Source organism: Gorilla gorilla, chromosome 4, assembly GCF_029281585.2.
Source record: "Gorilla gorilla gorilla isolate KB3781 chromosome 4, NHGRI_mGorGor1-v2.1_pri, whole genome shotgun sequence".
In the NCBI taxonomy this organism is placed as follows: Eukaryota; Metazoa; Chordata; class Mammalia; order Primates; family Hominidae; genus Gorilla; species Gorilla gorilla.
Window position 1 is genome coordinate 153473284 of NC_073228.2, and position 17932 is coordinate 153491215.

At 49.8% G+C, this 17932-nt stretch overlaps 1 protein-coding gene across 2 annotated transcripts in view; it reads left to right on the forward strand.

Moving 5' to 3' along the window:
- ARHGEF37 (Rho guanine nucleotide exchange factor 37) overlaps positions 1-17707 on the forward strand; it is a 53645-nt gene extending 35938 nt beyond the window's left edge. Inside the window, exons 6-13 of one of the 2 annotated variants that reach the window (XM_004042796.5) lie at positions 811-941; positions 1571-1675; positions 2990-3100; positions 4381-4710; positions 6661-6789; positions 9729-9924; positions 11459-11616; positions 14729-17707. In XM_004042796.5, the coding sequence (XP_004042844.5) occupies positions 811-941; positions 1571-1675; positions 2990-3100; positions 4381-4710; positions 6661-6789; positions 9729-9924; positions 11459-11616; positions 14729-14938 (1370 nt within the window). In that variant the 3' untranslated portion in view covers positions 14939-17707. The remainder of the gene's footprint in view (positions 1-810; positions 942-1570; positions 1676-2989; positions 3101-4380; positions 4711-6660; positions 6790-9728; positions 9925-11458; positions 11617-14728) is intronic. The other variant, XM_055386184.2, reaches the window with a different exon arrangement.
- The last annotated feature ends 225 nt before the right edge of the window (positions 17708-17932 follow it).

Sequence of the window (17932 nt, forward strand, 5' to 3'; positions counted from 1 at the left end):
CTGGGGAGAGGGGGACCCCTGCCCCTCAGGTTATTAAAACAGAAAGGTTTGGAAAACGAAACAGTGTCTCAAGTTAAGAGAAACTCAATTACATGACTGAGACAACATAAAAATGGCAATTCAGCTAATGTTTACTAAGGGCTAGCTGTGCCATGCTTTTTCCTTCATTGTCATATTTGGTCTTTGCACTAACCCTCTGAGGTTGGCCCTGTTAGCCCCATTTCACAGTCAGGTAAAATGAGAGCATGCATCACTTGCTTCCTATCGCAGAACTGGTAAGGGACAGAGCCAGGTTTCAAACTCAGGTCTGGAGTCTTCACCACCATGCTGTACTGTATTTAGCAGCTTTGGACTTCCTCCCCACCTGCTTCTCCATCCTACGACAGATCAGTAGGAAGCACTGATTCAGGACCGGGAAGCGTGGCTCCCAGCTGGCCTGGCTCAAAGTGGTTGAGGGACCCCAGGCAAATCTCTCCTCCCTGGGTTCTTCTTTAGGAAGTTCATTCAGACCCTCTGTCTTACGTGACTCTCCCAGCAATCCTGCGAGGTGGCTGGTCCCATTTTACAGATGAGGAAACTGAGGCCCCAAGGAGTGGTAACTTCCCAAAGTCAAGCAGGCAGGAAGCTCTTCAGCCAGGGCTCACACCTCAGACAGAGGACCCTGTGCTCTTCCTGTGTGACTCACCAACCTGATGAATGTGACCCTGATGGAGCAGAGGGCCCAAGCAGGTGCCCAGCCAGGCATGTCCGTGACATCCGCTTTCCTGAGTTGGCTTGATCACCGTGCTTCCCCCTTCTCTGTCGTTGCAGCCTCCAAGTACACCAAGGTAGAGCAGCTGACCCTCCGGGAGCGGCTGGCCCGCATCAACACACACACCCTCTCCAAGAAGACCACCCGGCTGAGCCAGCTGCTGAAGCAGGAGGCAGGGCTGATCCCCAGGGTGAGCGTGCGCCTGGGAGGAAGAGTCACATCCAGCCACCCCCAAGGCCAGGCCCTGCACAGTGGGTAGACAGGGGGCTTAGGCTCCTTTCAGAACTGAGGCGATGGAGGCTGAGAGATTGAGGTGCTGGGAAGAGGCAGAGGTGGCACCCCACTTGATTCTGAAGAGCCAGTGGAGGGGTTTCTCCAGTGTCTTGGGCCACTCTCTTTGGGGCCTATTTACACAAATAGGAGAGCTGGTCTCTGGGTTTGGGCAAAGGACCAGCCCTAAATAGCTACTTCTAGCAGCACAGGTTGGTGGAGTGCCTGCTCTGAAACCAAGCATGCTCACACAATGGAATAAGTGTTCCCACTATCCCCATGAGAAAACAAACTCCGAGAGGGTAAAACCCTTGTCCAGAGTCACACGGCTAGGAAGCCAATGAACTGGGGCTCATGCTTGTGTATCCGATTCCATGCTCTGAATGCAAAACCACTGAGCTACACCACCCTCTCAGCTTTGGGGTTGCGAGAACCAGCTCTGGTGGGCGAGTCTGTGGAAAGGTTGTCCCCGTGAGGACCTGGAACACTGAAGCCGGTGTACACTGCCCCCATGTGGATATTCTCAACCCTCACACACATTGCTTTCAGACAGAAGACAAGGAATTTGATGATTTAGAAGAGAGGTTCCAGTGGGTGTCTCTGTGTGTGACTGAGCTGAAGAACAACGTGGCTGCTTACCTGGACAATCTGCAGGTGAGGACCCTGCAGGGTTCATAAAGGGCGAGTCTGGGCTGGGTTCCCCTGGCAGGAGGCTTGCAGGGCCCGGCCTACAAGCTGGGAAAGGCACCAGCCTCAGAAACCAACTAGATGAGGTCATCCTGTCTCATCTCTTCTGGAGAATGCTGGCCAGCACTCCTCAGCCCCAGGCCATTATACTGGGGGCAGCTGTGAGCCCATTGGAGTTCCTACCACATAGGGCCAAAATTCACTGGAAGCAGAGCCCCGCAGAGCAACTCTGCCAGACCAGCACCTAGAGCAGGGGAGACAAACTCAGGTGCCTAAAGGGGCCAGGCAGGTAATGCTACTGAGTGAAGTGTGCAGGTAACAGACAATCCAATGCAACAGGAGCCTAGTGTCTAACAGGCTGTTTATGAGGCTTTTCAGTGAACTTAAATATAAAATAATATTTGGAATTTGAAGGGCTGAATGAATGAATACATGAATCAAATCTAAAGGAGCAGCTATTCCTCAGCTCTGGGGGGTTGTTCCTGGGTGAGAATATGGGCCCAGTTCTTCTGACTTTAAGAAAAACACACCTGGAAATTCAGGTATTTTTCAGATTTTTGATGACATCTCCTGATGCGTCAATGTGAGCAACTAATTAAATGAAGATTTAAATGCTATGGGGCATTTTTTTAATGCATTGATGTAAATAGGAAAAGTTAGAGAAAAGTATTAATAGAACATGTGGAATATGGACATGGGAAAAAAGAAACGCACTGCTGGGTGCAGTGGCTTACGCCTGTAATCCCAGCATTTTGGAAGGCTGAGGCGGGCAGATCACTTGAGGTCAGGAGTTCAAGACCAGCCTGGTCAACACGGTGAAACCTTGTGTCTACTAAAAATACGAAAAACATTAGCCAGGCAAGGTGTCACACGCCTGTAGTCCCAGCTACTCAGGAGGCTGAGGCAGGAGAATTGCTTGAACCTGGGAGGCAGAGATTGCAATGAGCCAAGATCATGCCACTGCACACCAGCCTGGGTGACAGAGTGAGACTCTGTCTCAAAAAAAAAAAAAAAAGAAAAAGAAAAAAACCCCACAAAGGGGCATGTAAATGTATGAAGTTCAAGAAGCACTGGAATGAGGAGAAAGATGTTGACTCAGTCTAAGGCGGAACTTTCTAATCACTTAAGCTGTGTGAGAATAGAATCAGCTGTGTGTGTCCCTCTCATTGGGGGTGTGTAGAGAGCCTGGAAAACGTCTTCAAGGTATGGTGGAAGGGGATTCCAGCGTAAGATGGCCATGACAGGCCATGATTGGATGTTTCTCCTTGGTACTGGGTCCAGGCTTTCCTCTACTTCAGGCCGCACGAATACAATCTGGACGTCCCCGAGGGGCCTGCAGTGCAGTATTGCAATCTGGCAAGAGACCTTCACCTTGAGGCCTTCCTGAAATTTGTGAGTGGAACTTTTCCTTTCTCCTTTCTTTGTTAGGCAGGTGGTAGAGCTTACAAGAATAATATTTAGAAGTCAGGCACTTTGGCCAGGCGCGGTGGCTCACGCCTGTAATCCCAGCACTTTGGGAGGCCGAGGCAGGCAGATTGCCTGAGCTCAGGAGTCTGAGACCAGCCTGGGCAATACGATGAAACCCCATCTCTACTAAAAATACAGAAAATTAGCCGGGCGTGGCAGTGTGTGCCTGTAGTCCCAGCTACTCAGGAGGCTGAGGCAGGAGAATTGCTTGAACCCAGGAGGCAGAGGTTGCAGTGAGCCGAGATCATGACACCGCACTCCAGCCCGGAGACAGAGTGAGACTCCTCAAAAAAAAAAAAAAAAAAAAAAAAGAAGTCAGGCACTTTACACAATTGCCACATCTGTAATCTTCCTGAGTGGTCAGCAGCATAGAGATTATTATTAGTGCACTTTACTGATAAAAATAGCCCCCACTAACATTTATTGAGCCTCACTATCTGCCAGGCTCTATGCTAAGCCCTTTATATTCCTTACATCATTTAATCCTCACCATATGGTTTTGGGGGTGGCTACTTTGAATAACCCCATTCTGCAGGTGAGATATTGAGGCTCAGAGGGGGTCACCTCCTGGGTCATTTATACAGATGGTCAGTGATAAGCTGGGATCTGAGCCCCAAAGACTCTTGACCACCACTCTATACAAAATCTTTTCTAAGGCTGGGCAAGGTGGCTTATGCCTGTAATCCCAACACTTTGGGAGGCCAAGGCAGGAGGATTGCTTGAGGCCAGTTGTTAGAGACCACTGTGGGCAACATAGACCCTGTCTCTACAAAAAATAATAATAATAAAATTAGCTGGGTGTGGTGGCATGTGCTAAGGTGGGAGGATCGCTTGAGCCTGACAGGTAGGCTGCAGTGAGCTGTGATTGCATTGCTGCACTGCAACCTGGGAGACAGAGTGAGACCCTGTCTCAAAAAAAAAAAACAAACTTTTTCAAGGTCTTTGCATAATAATGATTCAAAGTGCTATGTAAGATTGAATGCCTATTCTGTGCTAAGCACTCTGTTAAGCTCATTACATGCATCGTCCCCATTTTTCAGATGGGCAGATTGAGGCCCAGAGAAGTTAGATAACATGCTAAAGGTCCCAGCTAGTCAGTGGGAGTTAGGCTGGAATCCAGGCCTGCATGCTTCCAAAGCCCCTTCTCACAGCCCCTGCCGTTTGCCACCTCCTTTCCCGACTCCCACGCTCATGTCTCCCCACAGAAGCAACGGCTAGAAGGCCTGGTGTGGCAGCCACTGTGCAGCCTGGCCAAAGCCCTGCTTGGCCCTCAGAACCTGATCAAGAAGCGTCTGGACAAGCTACTGGACTTTGAGCGGCTGGAAGAGAAGCTGCTGGAGGTGGGCAGTGTGACCTACCAGGAGGAGGCCGCCCGGCACACATACCAGGCACTCAACTCGCTGCTAGTGGCTGAGCTCCCACAGTTTAACCAGCTGGTCATGCAGTGGCTGGGCCAGATCCTGCGCACATTCGTGACCCTCCAGAGGGACCTTGCAAAGCAAGTGCTGCAGAGGGCAGAGGGCAGCATGGCCCAGGTAAGGCCTCTGGGACTTGGACACCTGTGGGGAGTAGCCAGGCAAGGCCCTGCAGCCCCATCAGCCAGCTGTGTGTAGGGGCTAGGATGGAGGGAGGATGGGCCTGAAAACAGGTCATCAGGCCCTTAGGAAGAGGCAGTGGGAACCTTCCAGATCTCTCTCATGCCCAGTCTCCCTCTGTTAGTGAAGTCAGACCATGAAAGCAAGGATAGGACTGAGATTTCAGACCATTCCCAAGTCCTGCAACTCAGAAGCAGAAGAAGCTTTGCTCATACAATGGCAGATCTTGGGATTGATCTCTGGAGTGTACTAGAAGTTGATGACAGAGACAGAAGGTTGTTTCTACACAGTAAGGAGTAAATGTCTCAAGCCGGTGTTACTATTACTACTTCTAGCAGCCATCTTCTCATGAGTATTTAGGATGTACCTGTTTGGAGCACTCTCCATGCATGATCTCATTCAATCCTCATAACAACCCTACAGAGGAGGTATAATTATACTCATTTTAAAAATAAAGAAGCCAAGGCACGGAGAGGTTAAGTAGCTTGTCTAGGGCCACACGGCTAATAGCAAGCATTGAACTCTGACAGTTCAGCTCCAGGGCCTGGACTCTGAACCACAACACTCAAGAGCCTGTAAAAGGAGCTACCGGCTGAAAGCATAAATAGGTTCCACAGAGGTTTGGATAAACCTCCAAATGCAAACTTTGATTTTAGAATTTGGAAGACTGGAGTTGATACAGGAAAGAACACCCAACTGCTTCCAGATCTTGCCCTCAGATGTCAACATCAGAGCTGAATTGCTGTTGGGTCCAACCTTGGGATCAGTTTCAATACTCCTCATATCACACACTGTTTCCTGTGTGTCACAGTCTCCAGCTCAGCTTTTCCCCATCCAATTCTTTGCATGAAAATTCTACTAAGATTTGCCTTCCCCACCCCATCGCCTTTCCAGCCCACAGCCCTCCCCTCCAGCACACAGCTGCTGGATGTGGCCACTCTGCACAGACACCTGCCTCAGCTTAGAATGTCCCTCTCCATTGTCCCTGAGCACTTTCAGTGTCTGGCATAGAGTAGGAGCTCCCCAAACAGGTGGCAGATGAATGAGTCTCTCCATGAAGCTCTCAGAGCTCCCCATCTCCTGAGGGGGAGAAGTCATCTCCCTATCCTCTGTACTCCAGCAGCCCTGTGGATGGAACTGTGCTTAGTACTTTTCAGAGCCTGCCTTCTGCTGCAGGAATCCATGAATGTGTTTCTCCTCAAGCAGGGGGACTGGGGCTGCAAGCTTTTTCTCTTTTTGGCCCTCACAGAGTTCTGTCCCAGACACTCTGCAAATTGAATTAGGCCTGAACCATCAGTAAAAGAACTGTCTCTCTTCCTTGAGGGCAGAAGAGTAAATCTGATGAGGTGATCTTTTCCCTCTCCTATAGCCTAGAGGTTTTCTCTCTTGGGCTGCCCCAACCCCTTGCATTAAATCTGGGATGTGCAGAGCTAGGGAGTGTTTGGGGATGCCAGTAGAGAGGTGGTCACGTTTATAAAAGCAGAAAGTAAGGGCGCTTCCTGATTGGTCGATCAGAGTCTGCTGGTGACAGCTGCCAGCCTGCCTTATCTGTGTCCTGTGGTCCATGCATGTGGCCTGTCCCTGTGGAGCCTGGAAAAGGCTGCAGGCAGAAACCTCAATCTCCCTGAATCCTGGTGGGAGGAAGGCTCTAGGTCAGCACTAAGAACAATGAGTTTGGTGACAAGCTGTTAATTTGGTGACAAGCTGTGGTGTCTCACTCACTCCTAGGTTGTCTGATGAAAATGCAAGAGATCCTGCACAGGGGCAAGGTCTCAGGACAGAGTATCACTCAGAACTCCTTGGGTTGAAAATAATATAAACCCAAAGCAAGCCAGGGATCTCATTGTCCCCTCTTGCCCAGCTCTGTTGACAGTGTCTGTCCCCACTTAGCTGCCCCACCACCACGTCCCAGAGCCTGCCTTCAGGAAGCTGGTGGAGGACGCACTGGGCCAGACGAGTAACCAGCTTCGCGCCTTTCAAGAGACCTTTGAGAAAGTGCTGCCACCTCCCACCACACAAGTAAGCATCCTTCCTCCACCCCAAAGACTGTCCAGTTCTTCACTGGCCAGTAGGGTGAGGCTCCATCCATCCCCTCTTTCCTTTCCCTTTTTGTCCCCCAGTGTTTCCTGTTATCCATGGAAATATGTTCTCTTCTCTCTCCTTTCTCTTTGAGCTGGGGTGGGGGGACACACCCAGATACATACACACTCTTTACATCCAAGAAGTAGAAGAACAGCACAGAACTTCTGAGTCAAGAAAAAGAAAACTCAGACCTTTTAATATTAAGTGAAATTAGACATAATGATGGGCAACTGGCATTGACATCCAAAAACCTAGAACTTCTTCAAATTGTCATCAAAAGGTATCCTTGGCCAGGCATAGTAGCTCACACCTGTAATCTCAGCACTTTGGGATGCCGAGGTGGGTGGATCACTTGAGGCCAAGAGTTCGACACCAGCCTGGCCAACATGGCAAAACCCTGTCTCTACTAAAAATACAAAAATTAGCTGAGCGTGGTGGTGTGCACCTGTAATCCCAGCTACTTGGGAGGCTGAGGCAGAAGAATTGCTTGAGCCTGGAAGGCAGAGGTTGCAGTGAGCCAAGCAAAGGTATCCTTTTCCTTCCCTGCCTTCTAATGCCAGCTTCAACATGAACATTCAACATAAATAAAAATTTTGATTATGTCATTTAAATTTCCTATTGCTGTGGTATTTTTTATTGCAAAGAACAGTATTTCAGCTGCATGATGGTTTACAAAGCTTTGGCTGACCAAATGCTTTTGTTTTCTTTTTTTTTTTTTTTTTTTTTGAGATGGAGTTTCACACTGTCGCCCAGGGTGGAGTGCAGTGGTGTGGTCTTGGCTTATTGCAACCTCCACCTCTCAGGTTCAAGCGATTCTCCTGCCTCAGCCTCCTGAGTAGCTGGGATTACAGGCACCCACCACTACGCCTGGCTAATTTTGTATTTTTAGTAGAGAGGGGGTTTCACCATGTTGGCCAGGCTGGTCTCGAACTCCTGCCCTCTGACCTCAAGTGATCCACCCGCCTCAGCCTCCCAAAGTGTTGGAATTACAGGCGTGAGCCACCACGCCTGGCCCCAAATGCTTTTTAAAAAATGTATTTTCCTTTAAAATATAAGGAGAGGTTATCTGTTCTAGTCACTTGTAAGTGTACCCAGGCAGTCTGTGTTTTAAAAGTAACTGAAGCAGCTGTAGGGAAGAAGGGTCTCCTCAGACTGTGGCAAGACCTGGATCTGAGAAATTGAAACTGTCCCCTCACATGCAACATGTGAACTGAAGAGTCAGGAGACAGCCCTGAGATTCCCCAGAGGGAGAATGGGACCCCAGGGACACAGAGAAACAAGAACAGGAGCCCAGCAGAACAGGACAGATAAAGGTAGCCCACACCTGGCCCAAGTGCCGCGAACATAGGAGACCTTCACAGCCTGATATCTGCCACAAGGCTGCAGGCTGACTCCTCATTGGCCCCATCTGTCCCCGCTCTTACTCTACATGGAGAGTTTTGCCCAGCAGAGACCTCACCGACCAGGGGTGTGCCGTGGGCCCCGAGACTTGGGGAGAGAGCACGGGTGCAGAGGATAAACAGCAGAGCAGCCACTTGAATGTGTCACCCCTTCCCACCCTCCCACCTCTCCACACACACACACACAAACCTCCTGCACATTCCTGATGTATCTGGCTGAGGGTATAGAACCCAGCACAAGTGAGGTGGTCTCCCCGGACAGGAGCAGCCCTCATGGGATCTTTACAAGCCCTCCTTGGGGGCCCTCCCAGGGGTGACGCTGTTCTCTGCACAGGGAGGGCCGGTCAGCCTTGAGAAAGAAGGCCAGCATTTGTGACACCACTGGCTCTTATACTCACATGCATATCACTGTCCTAAAAGAAATGACCACAACACCACTGTTCTCAAAGAAAACTACCTCGTCTCTACATTCCTGTTTAAGGACCTGTTTAGAAACATTGGGATCTCCTGGTTCTAAATCCTGAGACGCCATCCCCTTTGGGGCAAGGATGTGGCAGAGTCTGTGGCCAAATGTTCCTGAAGGGCATCTCTGCCTGCCTCCCCAACCCAACACCTCCCCACAAGGAGTAACCACATAGAGCATGGTGAACACACACACACACACACACACACACACACACACACACATGCCTCTCTCAAGACAGAGAGTAAATACATATTTAACATATTTAGTTTCTTATTGATTTTGCAAAAAGAGGACAAGCATCCCTGAGTCTCTCCTTGTTGATACTCTTCTGGAAGCAGTATCATGCAATGGAAAAACAGGAAATGCCAGGAGATTTTTGGATAAGCTGAAAGTGCCACTGAATCATTCTTTCCAGCTAGATGGCAATTTCGTCTAGGTAAAACTCTCTCCTGTATTTCTACTACACCATTCTCAAAGTTTTCCACATTGCCCTGTAAATGGCAGGTGCTCCATAAATGCCTGTGGACTGAAAACTCATAGAATCAAAGGTTACATGCCCTTGTTCGTGCATATGTGGAATCCGCCATGTGCTGGCCCTGGCTGGCTATTTAAGAAACCAGATGAATAAGGTCTGGTGCCCACATGAAACTCACACTCTAATGGAATTGAAAGACCTGTCCGAGGCATTCTGCTGTGGGATAACTTAGCCTGATGGTATGGGCAGAATTTAGGGCCCAATCCTAGGAGTTCAGTAACTGAGAGATTTCAGAACTTGAATTAGAATTTTAGAGAATCCCAGAAATTAGAAGTTTCTTCCGAAACGCCGTAGGCTGCTAAGAGCCAGCCATCTGCTAGTGAGGGCCCTGTTGCCCTGATCAGGGTGGGCCCTTCAGTGGCAGAGTTATGATCAGGCCCAGTACTCCTGGCTGTCAAAATGTGAGCAAATGTTGGTGCCAGCTTTGACAGGTTTATTCAAGCACTTGTGTCTGTCTGTGCTCCTCCTCTCCCAGCCGCTCCTTCCAGGGTCTGAACGCCAGGTGCAGGCTCTCCTGAGCAGGTATGGCCCTGGGAAGCTGTACCAGGTGACAAGCAACATCAGTGGGACTGGGACTCTGGACCTGACTCTGCCTCGGGGCCAAATCGTGGCCATCCTTCAAAACAAGGACACCAAAGGCAACAGCGGCCGCTGGCTGGTGGACAGCGGGGGTACGTGGGCCTTTGGGAGCCCTTCTTCTCCTTCTGGGAAAACTACCCCACAGAAGCCAGTGCAGAGACCCGGGCACTCTTGTGGGTCAAAGTCTGGCTGGGCATTCCAGGATGGGAGTAGGCACAGGTGACACACACAGGGCTCAGGGCACAGTCAGTTTAGAGTGACTCCGTGGGACATGAAAAGCCAACAAGAGGAATTGAGGCATTCATTGCAGGGTCTATCATGAAGCACCTATGGTGTACTGGGCGCTGACCATATAAGACAAGGCCCCTGCCTGGAGGGCCTTGCAGACCACTGAGGTCAACAGGGCTATATGGAGAGAACTCCAGGACCACCCTGAAAGATGGAGATGGGCACCGGAGATAGAATGCTTGGACCCTGGCTACACTGCCAGAAGTCTGATGTGCAGAATGAGGGGATCGATCATCCTGCCCACTCCATACTGGTCATGGCCTTGGGAAGTGCTGCTGAGGTCTGGGTGCCCCAGTGTAACTGGGCTGACGGGAAGTGGCACCATGAATCCAGGTGAGATGGCGTAGGAGAGCATCTTCCGAAGAGGGGTGTGTGACCCACAATATGAGGGGTGCCTGAGATTATTGTCAGGGGATCCACAGTTTTTCCCCCTTCAGACAGTGTATTATAATTGTTACTTAAGCATTTTAATGTGTATTAGAAAAAATATAAGTAGTCCATAATTCCATGATTATAATCCTATTATTGTATATAGTACAAGATGAAGTTTTAAAAAGTGAGTCAATTAAAAAATTAAGAAAGCGGTACAAATCAGACAGAAATCATGAAACAGCACTTCCATGACTTAAGGTGGGAACAACAGAACGGGTATTAAGCAAGGCCCCCGAGGCCAAGATGACAGGATTTGGATTCCAGCTCCACCACTTTGCTGACTGTGTGATCTCAGGGAAGTCATGGAGCCAGTCTGAGCTCGGCTGGTTGAACGTAAAATGGAGAGGATAATATCACTGGCTGCCCTCAAGAGTTGATGTGAAGACTATGTAATCAAATGCTTGCTCTGTAGTTTGGCACACCCTCAGGAAGTGATAGCCATTCATAACGACAGCAATCAGAACAGCACTGCACTAGTTGCTGCACATAAAGGAACTGGGGTCACGTGGAGAGGAGAAAGGCAGTCTCTGCCTCCTGGGAAAGGCAGTCCTGGGGAGAGGAAGCAGCTCTTGCTCTGGGCAGACACCAGAGGGGCATGGGAGCTGGCGGCTCCATCAGATAAGCAGTTTTCATGCCAGTCCAGGGACAAACTTTTAGTCTCTATCATAGCTGATCAAAGGGAGTCGTCTGTCCGGTAGGGAATGAGCCCCCCATCACTGGGGTGTGTGAGCAGAAGCCAGAAACTGTGAGTGTGGGGCAGGGGGGTTCAGGGTTCCTAGATGACCTTTTGGTTCTCTTGGGTGTTGAGAAGCTGTGTTGGAGACATTTATATCCATTGATTTTGTCCCTCGTTAAAAGGGACGGGAAGGTGGCCCGCAGCCTGCTAACCTTCTGCATGCTCCCTAGGACATCGTGGGTATGTGCCGGCTGGGAAACTGCAGCTGTACCATGTGGTCCCCAGTTCAGAGGAGCTCAGAAGGCAGGCGGGGCTGAACAAAGACCCCCGATGTCTAACACCAGAGCCCAGCCCAGCTCCAGTGCCCTCTATTCCCACCGTGAACCAGGTGAGTATAGGAGAGAGCTGGGGGCTTGCCTCCCATCCGCCATCCGGACTGTGGCTTGGATTTTCCTTGTCTCTCAAAGTCTATGCCCCTCCTGTCTGGTGGGGCTGCCACTCTGTGAGACCAAGGCTTTGATCAATGGCCATGCCAGTGTCCCAGCCAGGAGTGGGACCTGAAGAAGGGGGCCTCCCACCCCTACCACAGCAACCACAGAGAACTAACCCCTTGTTCCCCATCAGCAGGGCAAGTGAGATTCGTTCATTCATTCATTCATTCATTCATTCATTCATTCATTTGCCAGGCACTGTACTAGATGAGAGATACAATGATGAGCAAAACTAAATCATGGTCTTTGCTTTCCTCAAACTTCTAATCTGAGAGTAGGGAAAACAGTGATTAAGAAAATAATTTCATGACTAACTGAAGTTAAAGTTAATAGCAGAGATAAGTACCAGAGCCCTAGGTGTGGAGAGGTCCAGGAAAGGTTTTGCTGAGAAGAATGGTGCTCTTTCTCAAACAGGAAGGGAGAGAGGGAATTAATTGGATAAAGAGGGTGTACTGGGGTGCAGATGGAAAGAGCTCTGCAGAAAAGGCCCAGTGACAGGAGAGGGCAGGAGGTGTATGAGGAACCAAATGAAGCCAGTGTGGCCGGAGAAGAAAGGGGACAGACTGGAGTGTCGTGCTGCTGGAGAGGTGGGCAGGGACAGGCCAGCAGGGCCTTGTGGCCTTGACAAAGGTGTCAGTCTCAGTCTTTCTCTGAAGAGCAATGGGCAGCATGTGTATGCGCGTTCATGGCGGCATTATTCATTGCAGCCAAAAAGTAGAAACAACCCACAGGCCCATCAATATGAATGGATAAACACAACGCGAGCTCTTTGTACAATGGAATATTATTCAGCCATAGAGACGAATGAAGCACCGGTACATGCTGCAGCATGGACAAGCCTTGAACACATGCTGCTAAGTGAACAAAGTCAGATGCAAAAGGCCACATAGGATTCCATTATGTGGATGTCCAGAATGGGCAAATCCGTAGAGATAGAAGGTGGATGAGTGGCAGGGGCTGGGGGTGGGAGGTGGGGAATGGGGACTGCTAACTGGTGTGAAGTTTCTTTTTGGGGGTGATGAAAATGTTCTGGAATTAGATAGTGGGGATAGTTGCATGTGTCTGCAAATATACTAAAAACCTCTGAATTGTACACTGTAAAAGGGTGAGTATTATAGAATGTGAATTATATCTGAAAAGTAAAGTGTTTGGAAGCCTTTAAGGGATTTGGCTTTGCGGGGATGGAGTCCATGAGCGGGGAAGAAGTTCAGTGGGATGTTGGAAGGATGGGATGAGACAGTAAAGCTGGGCTGCATGTATTGTGAACCTCCCTCAGTGGAGGCAGCTCTCACAATGATCAGCAGTTGAGGGTGGCAGGGGGTGTACCACAGGGGAAGCAGGAGCAACAGAAAGGATCTGGACAGACTCGGATGCCTCGGGCCAGGGTGGCTGGAGGAGCCTGCCGCAGGCTGTGAGTGCTGCATAGGTGTCTGGGAACCCTCTGCTCTAGCGCTTGTGCCACACCCACCGGGAAGGCTGTCAGGCCAGCATCCTTCGGCAGTAGCCAGAATTAAAGCACCAGGGGCTACAAAGCACCCACCAGAGCCCCACGGGAGGGCCTGACCACCCAGCTCAGCCTCTGCCCCGGTGCCTCTGGGGACAGGAATGAGGTTGCCCCTGCCGCCCAGCTCCAGTCAATGGGGGTGGTGTCTCAGGGACTCCCCATCCAGGGGCTCATTTGGGTGAGCTCAGCTGTCTATCTGCCCAAGCATATCAGCTGCTTCCTCTGGGACTCTGCAGGACTTGCCCGGGATCATCCCAGCCCTTCCATGGTGCTTAATGTTCCTGAGGCCTGACCATCAATAATGACAGTAATGGTAAAACAAACAAACAAAAAACCTAAGCAGCCTGCATTTATTGAGCCCTTGCTATGTATGTATCAGGCACTGTGTAAAACCCTACGCATGTATTCCTTCATGAAATTCTCTCAATGACCTGAAGGGGATGGGACCATTCCCTTCATTTTGCAGATGGTAGAACAGGCTCAGAGAGGTTAAATATTAGCCTAATACATGCCCTCCTTGCCAATTGTTTTCTCTAGTTCAATTTGTTTTTCTTTCTTTCTTTCTTTCTTTCTTTCTTTCTTTCTTTCTTTTTCTTTCTTTCTTCCTTCCTTCCTTCCTTCCTTCCTTCCTTCCTTCCTTCCTTCCTCCCTCCCTCCCTTCCTTCCTTCCTTCTTTCCTTCCTTCCTTCCTTTCTTTTTTACTCTTTTTTTTTTGGGGGGGTCTGGCTCTGTGGCCCAGGCTGGAGTGCAGTGCCATGATCTCGGCTTACTGCAGCCTTACCTCCCGGGCTCAATTAATTCTCCCACCTCAGCCTCCTGAGTAGCTGGGATTACAGGTGTGTGCCACCATGCCCGGCTAATTTTTGTATTTTTAGTAGAGGCAGGGTTTCACCATGTTGGCCAGGCTGGTCTTGAACTCCTGATCTCAGGTGATCTGCCCCGCCTCTACCTCCCAAAGTGCTGGGATTATAGGCGTGAGCCACCACACCTGGCCCAGTTCTATACTTTTCTGTAAAAAGTAAACAAGTTGCCCAAATCCTTGTCTCCACTTTCAGCTGGGAAACTGGCCTGGGCAGCTCAAACCATTAGATCTGGAGAGGGAGAGGGTGCTGAGTCTGCTCAGTGATGTGGCAGTAGTAGATCAAAAATATCTGTTTGGAGGTCAGACAGGCCTAGATTCACTGCTGTGCAATTTTGAGTAAGTTCCTTGACTTCTCTGATCCTCATTTTTCTTATCTGAAAAATGCAGCAAACAGAATGATAGAATTATTGTGAGAACCCAAACCCAATAGAGTGCTAGGACAGTGCCAGTCACATAGTATGGGCTGTGGTACTAGCAGATGCAGTCATTGCCTTTAGCACAAAAGATGTACTTGGGAGGTGACGAGCGTCCAGCAATGGGGACGAGAGCCAGGTGGATGGGAACAGGATAAACAGCCTCTCTGGATCCAGTCTGTCTACCTTCTCACCCTGACCATTTCTGTGTCACTCCCCATGTGTTTCAGGTCATAGCCGCGTACCCTTTTGTGGCCAGAAGCAGCCATGAAGTGAGCCTGCAGGCAGGCCAGCCCGTGACCATCCTGGAGGCCCAGGACAAGAAGGGGAACCCCGAGTGGAGCCTAGTGGAAGTGAATGGACAGAGGGGTTATGTGCCTTCTGGCTTCTTGGCCAGGGCTCGGAGCCCAGTTCTGTGGGGCTGGAGTCTGCCCTCTTAGGGTACCCTCTTTGGAGCCTACATTGCCAAATGATGGGGGAGGCTTAGAGGCTCTGACCCTGGAGGGAAAAGAAGCGAAGGAAAGGTGGAGGTGGAAGGGAAGACCAGGCCAGGGTGGGTGAAGCACACTCAGGCAGCCAGAAGACATGGGCGGGCCTCGCAGAGTGCTTGGTGTGGTGGGGGCACAGGAGGCTCCAGCCAGGACTGCTCATTATGTCTGCATAAAGAACTCATTCCAACCTGGGGTCACAATGCACTTGGACAGCAGGTCACAGCTGATTGGCCAGGACTCTCCATAGGTTATGGCCAGTCTTAGCTGTGCCTGCATCCGGGCCTGCCTGTGGGCGTGGGTCACACGGGATAATGTTACCCGCGTGCTGTGTGGTTGCAGGAAGCGGGTTCTGGAGGAGTCCAGAACTGCCTGGTCAGACAGTTCACTTGCTACACATGGTATCAGGAGACATCATAACCAATGAGTCAGCTTTTATTTCTCTTGCTGGAAGCTGAGTTTATCTTGGGCAGTGACCCACTGGGAGCCCTCTCAAGTGGGGAAGCCATGGATTTATCAGTGTAGCAGGGAGGTTCCCAAGACTCTTAACTGGTCCTGGGAGTGGGTGTGACCAAGTCATAGTTCTGGAATGTGTGTAGGCAAATTCAGAGGCTGTTCCAGGGAAGAGGGGATTTTGATACTGTGTTAGGTGGGGTGTGTGAGGCTGTTGGCAGCAGGTGAACAGCTACTGCTGTGTTCTCTGGACTAGGGAACAAAGGGGTATGCAAATCATAGAGGAAACTCTGGGCAGGCGGTGATAAGGCCTGGTGGGTGGGGAGGTTAGGGAATGGCTTGCTTTCCTGTTTCTGGTTAGAAGGGGAGCCAGGGGGAACCCCCAGTGGTTTCAGGTGGCCCCTGAGGTCCTGGAGGCAGCCGTGGATGTGATGCGATTGGCTGTGGGACCTTAGATGTAGGACACAACTTCAGTGTTCCCATCCAGAAAGACCTCACTCACAGGGTTGTGCTGAGAATGACGTGGGGCTAAGCATGCAGAGCTCCCTGTAAACTGTGAAGTATGATACAAATGTAAATGACAGCAGTCATCTCAGGGTGGCCCCCGGCATGCTGCCCTCCCCCATGCCCATGCCTGTGGCAGCAAACCTTGTTCATCAGTATAGCTTTCTTTCCTGTAACCCAGGATCTACCTTGGGGGGCTTCTCAGTACTGCATTCTATGTAGCCAGCCTCTTTAACTTGGTAAGTGAGCCACCCCATTCTAGAACCTGGAAATTGGAGCCCCTCAAAAACAGTTCCTGTTCAAAGAGGAGCGACCTGCTGGGGCAATGTTGGGTGCAGTGCAGTCCCTGCTTGGGGTGGTCATGTCTAGGCTGTTGCTCTGGGCAAAGATAAATTGCAAGATTCACAGAAATGGGAAAATGTGACCAAGTGTGATCTTAACAACTGACAAAGTTTGTAACCAACCCAAGTTAGAATGTGTGTCAAACAGAAGGTAGTTTAGATATGTTTCCAAGAACATGTCTATGTTATAACCATAGTGCCTAAGCAGTGAGCTCTGGTTTTTGAAGGGCTTTTAAGAAATATATACATGTCTGTGTCAGTCTATAACTTGCCTCCTCTGGGCCTGTTAAAGCATGAAGACTGCATGACACAAGAGAAATGCAAGCCCTACGGTTCCTTTCTCAGCAGCAAATTCACTTTAGAGGATGCTCTTGACTCATTCTGCTCTTTCCTGCTCAGATTTCTGATAAAAATAGAGAGCATAGGGGAACAGATAATGAAATAGGAAACCCGCTCGTGGGTTCCACAGATACCTACCGAGGGCCTACTGTGTGCTAGAATTGTAGCTCAGGAGTTCTCAGTGTAGCTGCTCACTGAAGTTACCATGGCAGGTTTCAACTGGCAGAATCCAGGCTCCGTCCCACCCAGAGATTCTGATGAAATTGGTTTAGGGTGTGGCTCGGGCCTCAGGAATTCAGAAAGCTTCCCAGGTGCTTCCAATGTGCAGCCAGGGTTAGGGACCTCTACCCTAGACACAAAGTATTGGACAGATAGACCTGGTGCCAGAGATGGCCATGAGCTGTAAGCTAGGAGGTGCCCCACCTGAGCTCTGCACTAGCTAGTTCAAACAGGCTCTTTAGAGGCAGTGTGAAAGGGGACAGCCTGTTCTGCCAGGTCTCAGAATGTATATTTATTAAGTGCCATTAAAAGGGACCTGAACAAAATTGGATGTCTTGTAGGCATAAGGGAGGAAAATAAAATATACTTGGAACCAAGTCTATGTCATGAAGGGAAAATAAAAATGTATTCAGTAGCACGTGGGTTATGGTTTCTCATAGACCAGGGGATAAGATTAAAAGTCACCGAAGAGTGGGAAAATGCATATTGAGAAGATGAGAATGGCCTGTATTTTCTCCAGGGGAATCTGTGTAATGTGCCTTTTCCCTCTCCAAATGCCTAGAACCATGGCACTGTGTCTTATTTATTTAACCGTTGGGCTGTCTCATACTAAACTTGCAAAGATATTTGCCTATGAACTGAACAAGACTTCTAGGAGTTAAAGTCTGGTTCACAAGGGTACCCCTTGCCTCCTGTGATGGAGTGAGAACTCTTAAACTCCTCAGGCCCCAACTCAGTTGTGGAGATGAGGACAAGATTACAATATCAAAAGAAAGATGAATGAATTCTTGGTTAACATGATGAACCCCAGCTCAATGAGTAACTGATGTGAACTGCCAGGAATAAAGGACTTCAAAGATGGAAAGTCTCTGGAATTTGTGTGACTCTAAACATTGGGTAGCCAGATGCCCCGCTGTGCCATTTGTTTGCTAGACACTTGCTGTATATAAAAATAATATCTTGTTTGCTCAGGTGTCCATTTAATGGACACCCTTCACGCCTCAGGGAGCTGGCCTGAGCTGCTGGGGGATACAGAAAGAAATCAGACAGATGAGGCCCGGTCTTCCAGATCCCAGTCTCTAAGGCAGGC